The sequence below is a fragment of the Xiphophorus couchianus genome, chromosome 20 (assembly GCF_001444195.1).
Source record: "Xiphophorus couchianus chromosome 20, X_couchianus-1.0, whole genome shotgun sequence".
In the NCBI taxonomy this organism is placed as follows: domain Eukaryota; kingdom Metazoa; phylum Chordata; class Actinopteri; order Cyprinodontiformes; family Poeciliidae; genus Xiphophorus; species Xiphophorus couchianus.
This window is the reverse complement of record NC_040247.1, coordinates 14,953,155-14,969,535: the sequence shown is the minus strand read 5'-3', so window position 1 is coordinate 14,969,535 and position 16,381 is coordinate 14,953,155. Positions and strand designations below refer to the sequence as shown.

Sequence of the window (16,381 nt, the reverse complement as noted above, 5' to 3'; positions counted from 1 at the left end):
GAAGAGTCATGTTCTGTGTTCTGAGTCCGCTTTAATTATTATTTTTTTATTATTTGTATTTTATTTTTTGTAGAAACAATTACACTCCCAGATAGATGAATTGATTGAGGAGAGTGTGAAGGACATGATCCAACTTCTGGTTGCAAAGGTACAGAATTCATTTATTATTTTGTAAACAATGTGGACATATAGAAAAACTAAGAAAGTTGGAAAAAAAATGCTTGTAAATCTTCTCTTTTTGTTTGTCAGTTTGTTGCTATTCTAGAGGGAGTGTTGGCCAAAATTTCCAGATATGATGAAGGAACCCTTTTTTCTTCTTTCCTCTCTTTCACGGTGAGATGAGGCTCTGTCTCCAACACTTCAAACTGTTTTACTCCTCACAAAGAATAACATTGAAAACATAAACGCCTGATTTTATTTTGCAAGATAAAAACACCACATATTACATGCAAGAAGTTATGTCCAACATGTAGTCAATAAACTATTTCCTGCTCTGAAGTGTAAAGCACAACAAAAATTATTAGTTTTTTTTTTAAGTGTTGTTGTTTTTAAGCTGGATACATCAAACATAATGTGGAAAATCAAGTAGCGAACCAAGTCAGAAAATGATTTCACAAGTAATGAAGCCACCATACAAGTAAATTAAAAAGCTGTTCAGTGTTTAGTTGAATTTAGATGGGGTTATTTGGACCCCACAAGCTTTTAAGAGTTTTTTTTTTCTGTTGTTTTGGGAACTGACGGTCTGACGGCAAGAGAGAAAGCAGAGAAACCGGAACACAAAGCCAAGAAAAACTAAAAGTCTAGGAAAGACTGTTTAGCAAAACTACTTGGGAAGTATTTGTTTGGGAAAATGCACAAAGTGATGGACTCTATGTAGTAAAGAGACATATCTAAACAGAAACAGTGTCTAAAGTATTTTTGATTGAGGAAAAAAATGTTTACAAACAAATTATCCACAAACCTAATTTTAGCAGTAGCCCTGGCAGGAGTTTCAATCAAGAATAAAGACAAACACTGCACCAGCAGTAATTTCTTCAGGAAAGATTAAAAAAAGTCACACAATTCTTCCTTCTAGTTTTGTCAATTGAAGAAACTGACTCTGTCATCAATTGCTAACTTCTGGAAAAATCCAACAGCTGTTTTTATTTATGTAAATGAGACCAAGTGCAAATTTTCTGCAAATTATCCAACACTTAAAATACGATTTGTTGCCTTTTGCACCTTTGGACGTGTAAGATATTTGTAGGATCTCTGGTATTTGTTGTTAGAAAACGGAGGGTTTGTTAAAACTATGTTCATAGTTCTCAAACTAGTGCAACACAAACGATAATGCCAACATTCTCAAGTAGTGTCTGACACATTTTGTTCTTATTTCAGGTGAAAGCTGCCTCAAAATATGTGGATGTACCTGTAAGTTCAGTAGCATCACCGTTTTATGTTTATACGTTTATGCTGTTGCTGCCTCTCTGAAAACCGTCCGGTGGCACCCGTTGTGTTCCAGTGTGGCGTCGTCTGCTGAGTCATGACAGTGTTGTGCCTCTGTTTTCACAGAAACCTGGGATGGACGTGGCAGATGGCTACGTGACCTTTATGCGCCACTCTCAGGACATGCTCCGTGAAAAGGTCAATGAGGAGGTGTATATAGAAAGGTTATTTGATGTAAGTAAGATGCCGTCTCCTCCTCTCAGTAAAGGGAGGGACCTACCAAAATGTGGCAAAACAACAGGGCAGAGAGGGATAAGTCCCATTTTGAGACCAGGAAGTGTGCTTCAGCCTGGTGAAAGAGGCTTTTTCTGATCCTCTCTACCTCTCTTCTCTACTTCTCTCTCTTTTTCTGTCTCTTTTCTCTGTAAATCACAGCTGCCCTCTGCATTCTGATGTGCATTGCCACAGTGCTTTTGGGCCTTTGTGTATTTTTAAAAAAAAACTTTACTTACAAAGAGTCCATAAAAGCATCATCTAAAAAAGGATTATCTGAAGCAGTGCTCTCTGTGGGAAAAAAAAAACAGAACTCGCTTTAGTGCTCTAATACCAGAACACCAACTAATAGATAAGATTTTCTTTCACTCCAACACTCCCAGGTTTCAAACATTATGGCACGAATTATATTAGGTGACACTGCAGGGTGTCTCACATAATGGTGGCCTATTCAGAGGCTAACATATCTGGCAGCCTTTATCTGTCAGAGCAATGGTTCCCAACCCGAGGCTCCAAATATATTATATAAATGGTCATTAAAGCAGGAAATACAGGAGAAAGGAATGCAGGGTACTAGTGAGTCCCAGTCTGATGCTTTATAGAAATCAGTGCCATGTATAATAAATGTCTAAAGATTCAGTAGCAATAAAGTGCAGTAAAATCTCTACATTTTGTGAATTTTATATTTATTTTATTTATGCTATAATTCTACAGCACCTAGATTACTCTACCATAACATTTCTAATCCTGTCATCTCTGGACAGCACATTTTAATCTTTTGCTGTCCAGAAAATGCACCACTTAAATCAATAGTTTACAGCTTCTTGATTTGTTTCCAAACATAAAAATGCTTTTTACCATTAACAAGGATCAGTTCTAAATTCATTTCACTCGGGTTGAAATAAAAAAAAAATTTACTTGGTCTTTGCCAGCTTTTTTGTATCAGTTTAATTGGTTTATGTTTTCTTAGTTTACATAAGTTCTTGTAATTCCAGAAGTTGCTCTTACTTAGATATTTTAATGTTCTTGTCATTAAAAAACAAAAATAAATGTAAGGAATTCATAGCATAAGGTCATTCATTAAGACTACATTTGTAGTTATTATCGAACTTAAAGAGTTCCTTCATAAAATCTTGTCTTTTAAAAACACATTTGACAAACAAAATTGCCATCAATTAAAGACAACATATATGGTGTTATACTAATGTGCTTGATCCATTTTTTAAGACAACTTGTTAATAATTTGGCTTGAAACATATTTCAGTGCAGTTCTTGTTAATGGTTTGTGAAAAAACATGAGGAAAATGTTGTTCTACTTGATGAATTTAGCATTTTTCTCTGAACGATGTGTGATGAAACATTGGTAGCAATCTCATGACCCTAGCAGGCGAGGAGATACATCAGTTTACACAGTCTCTATTTCACTCTAAATATAGGAACACTAGTTGTTTTTTTATTTTTAAGGAATACACAGATTGATTAAAATGTATATCTTCTACAGCACAGGTATGTAAAGAGTATACACAAAAATAGGGGTTTTAAAATGTTAGATGCACAAAATGTAGCTGTTAGTTGGGCATAATAACGCTGTGTGTGTTGCTGACATAAAATCAAAGACTATACACCAACATCAGGTTTTGAGGTTAATCCAGGGGGCAACATAGATAGATTTAAAAATGGCTTTATTGGCATCCTGATCCAATTTATTATGTGGACAGAGTGAAATATTAAATACCCTTCATGCTTACTCCAACTGTAACTGCAAAAACATCAATGAAGACAATGAACTAATGAATAAAAGCATCTTATGCAACACAGAAAGTAAGATACACACTCTTGATGAACTCCTGTTCGTCTCAAAATATTTGATTTGATATTTGATACAGCCATCCCCTGAATAAACACGATTTAAAGTTCAACAAAATAGTTTCCAGAGTTCTCTGTTTTACATTTGTCAGCTCACTCTGAGCTGAAAACCCTCCTCTATGTTTTAGCAGCTGGCCTCTCACCTATTCACTGCCTGCAGGTTCCAAATGAATAAATTATGTGTACGCAGAAACACACCTGTTGCTCCAAAGAGAAAATATTTCTATATGGAAGACAATATAGCATGCTTATGTACAGTAAATGTTTATTTAACAACCAGTTGAACCTGATCTGCTGAAAGAATGTTCCAGATTTTAAATTCTGCAATATATGCCCATCCATGCACATAGACATGTTTATTAATAGGTACAATTAAGTTTCTGAAACTGTGCTTTAAATATTTAAGTGTGTAGTTAATTCAGTCCGCTCTCTAGGAGCTGCAGTCTTGTGTTTTGCCCATTCATCAGGATGCCTGGTGCAGTAAGGAGATGTCAGTCGGTTCTACATTTTTACTCTTTTTCTCTAAAACTAACTATGGAAATATTTTTTAGCATTTCCAGTTAATTGTGAATTTTATTGTTACATTATTTGGTATTTTTTATATTTTATAGTGCAGAATATCAAAAGAATTGTTTTTTTAGTTGAGTACAGGTAGATGCAGTTTTCGCAAACATTTTAGACCACTATTTATTTATGTTTGTTTTTCAAAAACTTCTTGCTATGATTCCTTTAAAGTTTTTTGTGGTAGCTCTTTCCCTGATTTACAGTCCAAGCACCTGAATGTGGCAGCATGTCATGCTTAAAAGAATAAGACAATCTGACAAATGGAGAACAAAAAGAAAATATGTCAGGCATAAATGCTAAAGCAGAAGAAAAGTATCTGAAGGGCATGTCTTTAAAAAAATATATAAGATAAAAAATCTCCAGCAAAGATATTCTTCATTCCACAGTCATTTGTCAAGATTTCTTCCAATGTGGCATTTAAGAACGACCTTGTTGGTGTTAAAATACTCCATTATGTCTGTCAGACTTGTTTACTTCATATATTCAACTAAAGAAATAGGAATAAAGAGTACCTTTGTGACAGGCTGCTGCTAACTAAAAGTCTAAAGATCCAATTTAAACTTGACTCTTTGTGAGGTTGTCTGTGGACAAAATGTTGGCTCTTTTAATGCCTGAATGATTCATAGGTCAGAGTTAAGTGCCTTAATAAATAAAAGGGTCAGGTGCTGAACTAAACATGAAAAAACAGAGAGCTGTTCAAGACAAACAGAAAGATTTTCAGAAAGCCAGAAGAAATATCGATCCTAAACACTTTATAAGATTACATGAAAGTCTGACTCTCTGGGAAAATATAAAGAGATTACTTTTTTCTGTTGTTTTGAACAAATTGCCCCACTGGCCCCCAGCTGTGCTTTAAAATTAAACTAAGGCCATTTGAAATGGAACCTACACTCAGATTAAAGATTATAAAACAGAACAGACTTGTACTGTTCTGTTTTACAAGGCATAAAAACTTGTAAAAGTCACAATATGGTCTCAAAGCTTAATATTTTTCTAATGATGATTTATTGTTTTGGACCAACGTAAAGCTGTACGCAGCTGGGAGAATCTGTTGGCAGGCCAACAGTGCACTCCACAACTTTGGCCTTCATGGAAAAGCAGCAAGAAGAACGACAAAGAAAGTGACAAGAGCTTTCTTCTGCATAGCAGCCAAAAAGTTATGTTTTACTTTCACCTAACTAGAGCATTCAATCTGTCTCAGCTGAAAAAAAAACATCCCCAGAGCATGATAATGTCACTGCCATGCAATACATTGTGATGGTACGTCACATTAAAACCTAATAAAATAAATCAAACTTTGCTGTTATTATGTAACAAAATGTGGAGAAGGTTCAATGGAAACTCGCCACAAGCCGAAAGAGTTGGGAACCAGTGTCTAGCAGAGAGAGCACTGTCTTAACAAACATAATCCTGACGGGATACATTGGCAGAAATGTGTCCTCCATGTGTGATTTTGGTTGACACATACTGCTGTGACGTGTGTGCTTCATGTCATTCAGTGACTGTTTGTACAGAGCGGCGTCTGCTCAGGTGTGTGACAGCTCTGTGGGTAGACACTTTTCTCTGTGAGGCAGTGGCGTGGACGTTTAATGTCTGACAGACGCTCAGAAGGCCCCCTTTGGTTTTCTATTTCTGTGTTGGCTATAGAAGAAGGAGTCCTGTGCCACACAAACTTGATAGTTTTTTTGTTTTTGTTTTGTTTTTTAGTTTTGTTTTGTTTTTTGTCCTGGCACAAGGCATAAAGCTGTTGTGAAGTGGGTCTGCTTTTCGTCTTTGAGGTCCCCACGGGGTTACCATGTCTCTCTGTGTTTCATCACTGTTTTCTTTAAATGTGGCGTTTTACCCTTTGTGTCCTCTGTGTGGCCCCAGAGTGCTCTGAAGTCCCACCGAGCACTGTCATGTCGAGTCAAAAGATTTCTCTAAGCTGTGAACATGTCAGTTATGGCAAATTTAAACTGCATGTTAACTAAGCTTTTCTGTTTCTTTGCTCCTCTTTTGAATTATATGCATGCCTCTCGATTCATCTGCATGCACAGAAAAGTCATTCCTTGTTGCTGCAAAGGCTCTACTTTATCTGTCTTTCTTTCACTAATTTATTTCAATCCTTTTTAATCTCCTCTTTTCTGATTAACACCATTCCTGCTGCCTCCTTCTGTAAAGGAAAAAAAAGTGGCACTTATCTCTAGTGTTGCGTTGCGTTGTTTTATCACATTATGTTGGTTGGCATGATTTTTAGAGTCAAATAATCTTCCTGTGTACATCTTCTAGCATGACCCTCCTCCTCAGAGCACTGCCTCATTTGCACATAGAGCAGCCTTCCTTAGCACGTATTCTGCGAGGTCTGCATGCACTGCACGCTCAACTCGACTGTGAAGTGGACAGGCATCTGCACCTGATCTAAACAAAACCTTCAGCTAAACAAAAACATGCTACCTGACAACCTGCTAACTCCACACACTTCTAATTTGGGCCTTTCCGCTCCTGCATTCCTGCCTACTCACAGGTTTAAAGTTGATTTTTCTTAAAGGTATGATTTACTGTTTCTATCAGAGATGTGTGCTGTTCTCTGGGAAGCAATGAGCCGAAGCAAACCGCAGAAAAAAAAGCTCCAAGAAAACAGCACCCTGCTCCCCTCTGCCTGCTAACCATTTACTCACTCTCATCCTATTTTCTTTCGCTAATGAACTCCTATCACGAGTATAATTTCATTTTCCCCCGCAGTTGTTTTGTATCTGCTGTGTCGGGCGTTTCCACTTGAATAAATTATAAATAAAGGCTAAGTAATTGCCTTCAGTAATAGATGGGCCATGCAGATTTTTTTTTTTTTTTTTTTTACTAAATATTGATTTCAACATTTTCTAGGAGTTCAAAAGGTAATTGCAGTTTAAAACACATAATTCTTTTAGCACTTTATGACTTGCTTTTGTTTTACTAGCTCCCTCCTGCAGGTGCGGAATCAGTGAGCACCTTTAGGAAGCTCTTTCTGAGTCATCTGTGAGGGTTTCTTTGGGAAATAATAACTAGAACAACCCGTTTTATTTGCAGTAGCAGCTGATAGACAGTCGAGTTTTTTTGTAAGTTGTCTGCAGTCGGCGTAGAACATTCTTTACAGTTGTTGACAACCCTGGAAAAGATGTGAAGATCAGCTTTTAAATAAATATGGTTTTTATTGCAGTATTTTAATGTTCTTTTACTCTACATGAGTAATCTTATATTAAGAAACATAATTATTTTAAAATATCAGATTACGTATACACTATGAATATGTTTCACTGATGTTTATTTTTTTCATCAGTAACATTTCACAAGGTGGGACCATAAAGGAGAAATTTATTTTTTGCAAATTGACTAGAATGACCATCAGCCTGCACCTGCTGTTAAGCTTGTGTCTCACTGTTTTTCTATAAGATTGAAGAAAAATAAAGGCTAAGGAAGAAGGTTGATTTCATGTCTGGTGAAGCATTTTCATCATGATTTGGATCACTGCAATGTAAATTACCCGATAATTACCTGCTTTCAGTTTTTCTGTTAGAGTCCACCAGAACTGTATTTAAATTCTCCTGGCATTTCAAAGAGCTCATGATGCCATGGACTCTAGAGACTTTGGAAGGTAAACAGGCCCTCAGCATCACAGATCCTCATCCATGCTTAACAAAGGGAACTGGATTCGCTTACACATTTTCATCTTTTGGATTAAACCTGATCTACCAGGACTAATTGTCCTGGTGAGCTAAGTAGCTTTTAGCTAACTCCAAATGGTTTTGTTTGTAATGATCAGACAAAGAGAGTTGTTTCTTGGCATGCTTACCAATCCAAAAGTTAGTATGGAAATAGTGTTTAGATACTTGGATAGTATATGGAGGCTGTGTAAATTCAAGATGCCACTCTTTGCTGGAGTTTCAACATACCAGAACACAAACCGGTAATGGTTTGGTGGTTGTCTGTTCCACTTGAAAATAAGTTTTTTATTTATTTATTTATTTTATTTTTATTTTTTGAAAACCTTAAAGTATCCGTAATACAAACTAAGGGACTCCACTGACAGAAAGCAGAAAGGCTTATTATGGAGGTGTCCTCTAAAAGTCTAAACTAACTTTCTGCTTTTCCATGCAAGAGATTTTAGTGTTCCTATAATGAGATCTGAAGATTTCTTTACCTCCTTTACATTGCTGCTTATTGTGTGCTGTGGAAAGATACATTTGGGTTTTTGTCCAGCCTTGTTTGCCACATTTCCAGTTTATAGATGTTTTAATTATTGGTCTAACTGTAGGAAAGGGCACATTTGGACGAGTGTCTTATTTCTTGTCATTATTTCTTGACCCACAGTGAGCAACACACACCTGTCTTACTTAAATAGAATGTTCTCTGGTCTTTCCCATTTTGAAACTTTGCTAGGTTGCATAATATTCTGCAATATGTCAGTGTAATTGAATAGTATGATAAAAATTATTAATGAACCTTTTCAAACTCTTTTAAACCTAAATAAAGTGAAGACCAAATTACTGACAATTCAGTTGCATTTACTAGATAGGAATTATTAGGGAGGCTAATAAGTGTGCTACCAATTTTTTTTAAATTACAGTGGATTTTCTAAGTGAATTACCGTACTCAAATTAAATGTTTAAAGTGTTTTCATTGTAAAATCATCATACTGCAATTAAAGATGAATTCATTTTAAGGTTCGCTATTCATATCCTTACCAGAGGTGTCAATAAGTGTAGGCGGCGTTGTGACTGTATCATTTTCCAATGTTTTAGTTTTGTAAATTTCATTGGTATTGGCTAAAATCTTCAGTTAAATCATTTTCAGTAGCTGCTCAATCAGACTTAAGATTCCATGAAAGAATCACTTTGACATTTTAAAATGCGCATACTGTATTTCTGAGCCGGATTATATATACTCTCCTCGACTTCTGTCTGTCTTATATCCGAGGCTGGATCCAGGACACACTGGCTTAGTTTAGCATACATACATAAACAAGAAAATGGCCAATCTGTCTCCACCCAGCAGTAACCAAATCCTCCAACTGGGCCATAAGCTCTTATTGTGTAATCACTGCTGCGCTGAACTATTTCTGAGTAACAATCTGGAGCTTCTTCCTTGGAGACTGTATGGAATGGATCAAAGAAACTGCAAGCTTCTGGAAGGATTTTGTTACTTTTTGGGCAGAGCTGGGCTCAAACTAAGCCACCTAAAAGCACCAGGGATCAGAGCTTCAGCATCTTCTAATTTATCAAAATGAACCAAACATGCTGTTTCTTGAAATACAGCTAATCCTGTGCTTCAAGTTTACAACAAAGATGGAGTAGGTTCAGCAGTTTCCTTGAGAAATTTCTGTCTTGTTGGTACAAAGTGAGCAGTTTCTGCACCCAGCACTCAATGTGCAGATGCACTGAATTTTTACCCTGTCCATCTAATAATAATTTCTTTACTCAACCATTGCAGCAGTGATAGTAAATAAGTACAAGTCATACATATAAACAGATTTCAGGAATTGTCCATGTTGAAAGCAAATGGAGACAGACGTTGATCTGAGACTTAGAATCAGCAGGCAACATCTTACCTGCAGTATACTTTGGCTCTATGCCTGAAAATGATGTTACCTACGCTAAAGTTATTATTTGATGCAATATGTTGGTTTTCTTGGATAGAAATCATTTCTGACATTTTGGAATATAATTTAATTTGAATCATTCTGGATTCCTTGATCAGAACATAAACATAACATTGAAATGAGTTGTAGTTGTCATAAGGTACCTGAAATCGGTTCTGGAACTAGCTGTACACCGATTAGCCGTTAGCGCACCTCTCCACGCAGAACCTTTTGATGTTTCTGCAAATTCTGCAGCCTGAATAAGATCAATATATCTTGGTTAGCAGTTAGTTAAATTTGATTATCCACAGAAATGGCTGATCTTCTGTAGGAGATAACACTTACCCTATACTACAAAGTTGGTTCAACATATCTCTCAATTTTTTATAGAGATATGACAAAATCCACTCAAACATCAAATGATGTTTGAGTTGATTTTGGCAACTCAAAACCAACTCAAATGATAATTCTCTATCACTGCTTTACCAGGCATTTGTCACCACAGAAGCAGAGCTGCAACAGATATTTTGGGATATTTTGAAAAGATTCTGTCACATAAACATTGCAGCTCTGACATGTCATTTGCATCGCACATGTCGGACCTTTGCCACAGCATTTACACGGCCGCTCCTGAATAAGAACAAGACAAGAGAAATGCACAGTCTGTGCTGATGAATATTAATTTACCTCATCATGCTGGATGCTTGAAAGTGGAATTAAAACTGATAACTTTATTTACCTTTTGATCAATTTGGTTAAGAATTTTCTGACCAGTTGCAGATATTTATTCTAGGACAGAAAGTTAATCTTTAAATAAAAAAAGAAAATAATGGCTCAGTGATGTCACAGCAAAAGTAGCATTTTGACAGAGGAATATTATGAATGATGCTTACCCATATGCACCATTCATAACGGGAACACATGAAGAGTGATTCTCGTACTAATTCCGGCTGCTTTAAATCTTCTTTGCACAGGGACAACAGATGAAAAATGACCTTTTGGGTAATTATGGCCTATTTAGAAAAAATGTTAATTAATATGCATAGTCTCTACCAAATAAATTAACTTAAATTATCAGCAAAGGTAAAACCAAAGCAGTCCAAAAAGCAAATGCATTGTCGTTTAGTTATTTTCATTGCCATCCAGACTTATATTACATTTAAATTGCCCTGATCCAGAGTAGTTTAGTTACCATAGTAACAAAGCCAGCTAAGAGGTGAACCAGTGGTGTTGTAATACTGAAAGCCCTGACATTATCTGGATAAACCATTAATTCTGCTTTGAAGCCCAGCTCCCTGATATCATCTGAGAACAAAATAACAGATTATGAAAAAAAAATTCCTTAACCTACTGAAGATGACAACAATGAAACACAGCAGCTAACTTGAACTTCTTGAGTTTCTTTACACTTTTTCCAAGATGCCATTTGTCCCGAATTTTTGTAATTTACTTTAGTTTTGGCATGTGTTGTTTTTTAGTTTTCTGTGGTTTCTTCTTGTAATGACGATGTTGCATCTAATTGTGGCTAATTTCTAATCAGTTTCCTTCATTCACATAGCACCAATTCACAACAATTTGTTTTCTAAAGTTGGGCTGCAGGACATTAGAAATCTTGCAATGGAGATAATATTAGTAAATTCACCAATGTCAATATCAGGTGTGGAAATAAGCCTATTTTCTTCTTTCCTCTCTTTCTAATCTGTGCTTCCATCACTCTTCAGCATTTTATTCAATGTCCATGTGTCCAGTGTGAGCAATATGCTCCCATGAGACTGAGTTTAGTTGGCTAAGTTTCACATTAATATGTAATATAAAATTATATAACAGTTAAATGTACAGAAAGTTGAACAATCCTAGGTAAGCCTGGTTACAGTCTTACCTAGTCTCACCTATTGTACCTATTGTCAGAATAGGTATAATAGGTGAGCCTTCTGTGCAAAGAAACACAAAGCCAGAAAATACATGTAAAATCAGCAATAATATCAAATAATGTGCATAAAGAGGAGAACATACTGTAGCAAAATGGGGAATGTGAGCAATATGTCCACCAGCCTACAGAGACAGCTCAGGATAAACTCTAACAATAATCTTTATCAAAAGTGAACATTAGAATCACCTGTTAAGCATATTGTGCAAATTCACCTCAAACTGCATCCAGTCCTCATGCAGCCAAGGTGGTGTTAAAGCCTGTTGGTTCATATTCTACATGTACCAAGAATCAGACTGGAAACTCTGTAAGTACATGAGTCAGAAAAACACAGTTATCCCCAATCAGGCATAATAAATATGCACATTTACATAAATTGTTTGTTCTATTTTCAAATTAACAATCTTTACTTAAATTAGCATTAGCTTAAAAGCAAGAACATAGCTTTTCGTGTAAATGTAAATGAATTCAGATAGTAAAGGTTTAAGTCTTATATTTTTGGTAATAGATTAACAGAGAGAGTATATTTCTTGTAAGAGTCCCTTCTTTTGTTTTTTCACTATTTACAGTCTGAGGTTTTGTTAAATCACACATAAAGTGGCCTGCAGAAGTATTCAGACCCTTTGAACGTTTTCAGACTTTGTCACATTACAACAACATACTTCAATGTATTTTATTAGGATTTTAAGTATTGGAATAATTTTATTATTTGAAGAAAAGCATCCCTACAGCATGATTTAGCCACCACCATGTACCTCATGGTTCTGCCTCAGTCATAGGGGAAGCCCAGTAAAGATCTGGTAATTCTGGTCAGAGGAAACCAATCTTCAACATTTTGGAATACATGTGCAGAAGAAAAATAACACTGCACATCCTTATGAATGCACCATCCCCATGGTGTAACATAGTGAAGGCAGCATCATGCTCTGGGGATGCTTTTCTTCAACAGGGATAGGGAAGCTGCTCAAAGTTGATAAAAGATGGATTGTGCTAAAAGTGTTAGCGGATGCTAAACACTTGGCACAATTGCAAATAAAAATGACCAACAATGACAAACAACAAATTAGTAGTGCAAATTTGTTAGGAACACACCCCAACGCCTTGGGCTGTAATTGCAACTGATGTTGGTTCTACAAAGTATTGAGTTGTGGGAGCTGAATGCAAATGCAAGCAACACTTTCTAGATCTTAATTTAGCTAAACAATTTTGAAACTATACTTTATCTTCCACTTTACAATTGTCCGCTTGTTATTGTTGGCATATCTATAAAGTCGAGACAAAATACATTGAAGTTTGTGCTTATAATATGGCACAATGTAGAAAAGTGTTAAGAAATAAAAATGTGTACACTTGACCATTAATCTTGTAATGTATACTGTATGTGTATAGTTGTAGATGTTTCCATGTGTCTTAAAGGTTAGTTCTACGTCATCATGGTGTCTTGAGCATGTGTGTGGGTGTGTGTTTTGCTGGAGAGTGTTGTGTTTATGTGTTTCAGCAATGGTACACTGCCACTATGAACCTGCTGGGGACCTGGCTCACCGAACGCATGGATCAGCAGCTCCATGTCTACCAGCTCAAGATCCTCATCAGGATCACAAAGGTGAGACCAAAAACACCCAGTGTTGGTCAAATGCCCGGAAATCAGTGGCGCTCCGAGCTGACGGATCTCTTTTCGCCCCGCAGAAAAAGTACAGAGACTTCCGTCTACAGGGTGTCTTGGACTCCACCCTGAACAGCAAGATGTACGAGACGGTGCGCAACAGGCTGACCGTGGAGGAGGCCACTGCTTCAGTGAGGGAAGGAGGCATGCAGGGCATCTCGATGAAGGACAGCGACGAGGAGGATGAAGAGGACTAGAGGCTGCGCACCGACCCCCCAGCCCGTCTGTCTGTCCAAAACCGCCCGTCTCTCCCTTCCACCCCCCTCCCTTTCACACTTTTGACTTTAGTCTGGTTACTGATGCATGTACCAACTCAGATAGCCACTCTAGGACCTCTTTGTCAGCTCAACTTGCCTCTGAAGGAACTTAAATATAAAGATAGAAATTATACAGAAAAAAAGTCTAAATAAAAATGTTAAAAATAACCATGATTGGCAGTTTAGCTGTGTCATAATAAAGATAGCACCTATCTTTGGTCTTCATTCATTTCTAAATTCATTTATGTGTTAACTAAGCAATATGGAGAACCATTTGTTTGACAATGTTGAGTGAGATTAATTGGTGTGTCCCTGTCCAATGCAAACCTATATGGCGCTTCTTTGTCGTATTCTACATTCATTAATGGTACATTGTCGTGATGATGAGTGTGTGGACCCTTTTCTTTGTCTTGTCCGTTTTTAAGTGAATGCCAACTGCTTTGAACTGAAAATAATAAAAAAAAATAAACTGTATCTGTTTACGGCTGATCCAGATGAAGTGTCGTCCGCTCACTGTTGCTCCTCCGACAGTAAGTCCAGACCTGCATTTCCTATCGTGTCGACGCTACATGGTCTCACCTCGATTACTAAATTAGACGCGCTCCGACAGGAATCTTGAATTTCGAGTGGGTGTTCAGGAGATGCAATATGCCCATAGATCCATTTTGATAACTTGGAAGATTCTATTTTTATTTCAACATTTAAAAAAGGCGTGGAAACAGGTTCTATTTTAATTGAGTTGCACTTTTACAGACAAAAAAAGAGCAAAAATAATTTTTTTTATTGAAAAACAAAAGTTGGTCTGTCTTTGTTCTGTAATTGTGTAGAATGAGATGTCTGGCATTTATTTGGGTCTCACTGTTGTTTTGTATATATTATATAAATATATATAAATATAAAAATGCTGTACATTGCATTCTGAGCCATCGCTGCATGCCTGTGGGTTCCTACCCTCTCCCTAAATGCTTTCTGTTTTCTGTGTGAACTAGCTGGTGGATTCATTCTTGCTTTTTTGCCTTATGAAAGCCAACAGTTGTAATATGCAAGAGCTGTGGCCTCTAAATAAAAATTACTGTACATGTGCATCTTCTGTCCTGTTTAACAGCTTTGCCAAACACAACTGCAGACTGAACCAGTTGTACATCAGTACATTAGAATAGGTTGAGAGAAAATGGAATCTTTTAAAGTAATTTATTTGAAAAAGTGAAACTCATTTGTGGGGAATCCAGAGTTCAGCTGGGGAACATTTGCAGCCCCAGGAATTATTCTGTCACCAAGCATTTATCAACAGTTGAACAAGTTTTGCCAGCCACCACAGAAAGTTAATAGAGATGGACACATTTTTTTTAGGTTAAGATTGTTACTGATAAAATTATTAAGCTTAATTTAATAACCACACTTTTTTTAAATTCATTTTAATTACATAACAGACTTGGTTGCTTCACATTCATATCAGGACTGTTATTCTTTTACCTGTTGCTTGGGCACTTTTTTCTACTTTACAGCATTTTTTAAATAGACATGTCAGCTTACAAAAATTCTGCAAATCATGCTACAGGTTGGGGCTGCTTTTTCATGAGTTACTGTATCAGTGCAGCAAGACATGGAAGTGATTAGCATTTATGTCTGCTGAAGTAAGAACGGTAAGAAAGCACATGTTGCTTTAATAGCAGCTGTCAAGTTTGTGTCTCTAAGCTTCCTTTGAAAGAGCAGGTCAGTTTAGGTTAGTTAATGACCAAAGTCATTAACTAGGTAGTATATATACTATGTTTGGCAGTGTACGCAAGTTTCTGCCGGGAGAAAAATAACACGTCCATCAAGCTTAATTTTGCTCGAAACCCCATTTTCTGAAACACTTCTTCCTTCCACTAAACCTTTTGTTGATATGCTTGGATCCTGCACTTTAAATATCTACCTACTGTACTTCATCAGTTATATTTTTCTGGTCAATGACCGTCTGCTGAAAAACTGCCATGATGATGCAGACTAGGTATCAGCAACTTATATAACCCATTCTTCCCTCTGGTCCAGGTAAATACAATTTGTATAGAGCCACAAAAGCAACATCGCTTTAAAAAAAAAAAGCACTTTAGATGGCTAAAGTTAGCATTTTTTTCCCAATTATCTTTAAATTTTAAAGCATTGCTCAGTTATTTAGCATTTTTTGCCAAAGTTACTCAGAGGTACAGTGGAGGGTTAAAGAGCCGTCCACTCCAAACGGAGCTTCACATTGTGAACTCCTGGTGTTGATCACAGCAGGTCCAGAAGCCAAAATTCTGTAGTACATAGATAATTAATTTGTACGAGTTTCACTTTTTGGACTGGATTATTTTAAACAATTGACTTTTTAGTGGTTTTCTGATTTACAGAATGCAGCTGTAGATTTATTGTGACTTTTTCCTTTTGAGAATATATGCAGCACAAATCAGCATAGAGATCTAGATTTCTTATAGACTTTGTGAAGTCCAGAGCCTTCATAACACACAAACTCAGCGTATCTGTTTAAACAGTTATTTATCTAAGTTTTGGTCTGTTTTTTTTGGCACTTTTCAGCTTCATTTTGCTAGATGATACACATGATAAGTTACAAGAAATGTGCCTGTAAAACAACACACAAAACATTTAAACTACGCTGCACTGTAAAGAACTGCATTCACCCGTTATTACACCACTCTTACATGGCATTTTCCATCATTTATTTTTACACATAAGCGATCCCAGTTCTCTGTCAGCAGGGGGCGATAAGAGATACAGGATTTGTCTTTGACTCAAAGTCAAAGCATCAATCTTTGATGCAGCATAACCGACACCAC

General features: G+C 36.6%; 1 protein-coding gene and 1 long non-coding RNA gene across 15 annotated transcripts in view; one reads left to right on the top strand and one right to left on the bottom strand.

Annotated features, from left to right (window-relative positions):
* The window catches only part of cadpsb (Ca2+-dependent activator protein for secretion b), a 101,074-nt gene extending 86,421 nt beyond the window's left edge, over window positions 1-14,653 (top strand). For all 14 annotated transcript variants that reach the window (XM_028002240.1, XM_028002239.1, XM_028002241.1 and 11 more), the window contains 6 exons: window positions 74-148; window positions 250-333; window positions 1,378-1,410; window positions 1,552-1,659; window positions 13,147-13,251; window positions 13,335-14,653. In XM_028002240.1, coding sequence (XP_027858041.1) covers window positions 74-148; window positions 250-333; window positions 1,378-1,410; window positions 1,552-1,659; window positions 13,147-13,251; window positions 13,335-13,508 — 579 coding nt within the window. In that variant the 3' untranslated portion in view covers window positions 13,509-14,653. The remainder of the gene's footprint in view (window positions 1-73; window positions 149-249; window positions 334-1,377; window positions 1,411-1,551; window positions 1,660-13,146; window positions 13,252-13,334) is intronic.
* Window positions 2,842-13,149, bottom strand: LOC114135193 (uncharacterized). Its single transcript, XR_003593557.1, has 2 exons — window positions 10,518-13,149; window positions 2,842-10,234 (listed from the first exon to the last, which is right to left on the bottom strand). It is a non-coding gene; the product is annotated as an uncharacterized LOC114135193 (long non-coding RNA).
* Window positions 14,654-16,381: the final 1,728 nt, after the last annotated feature.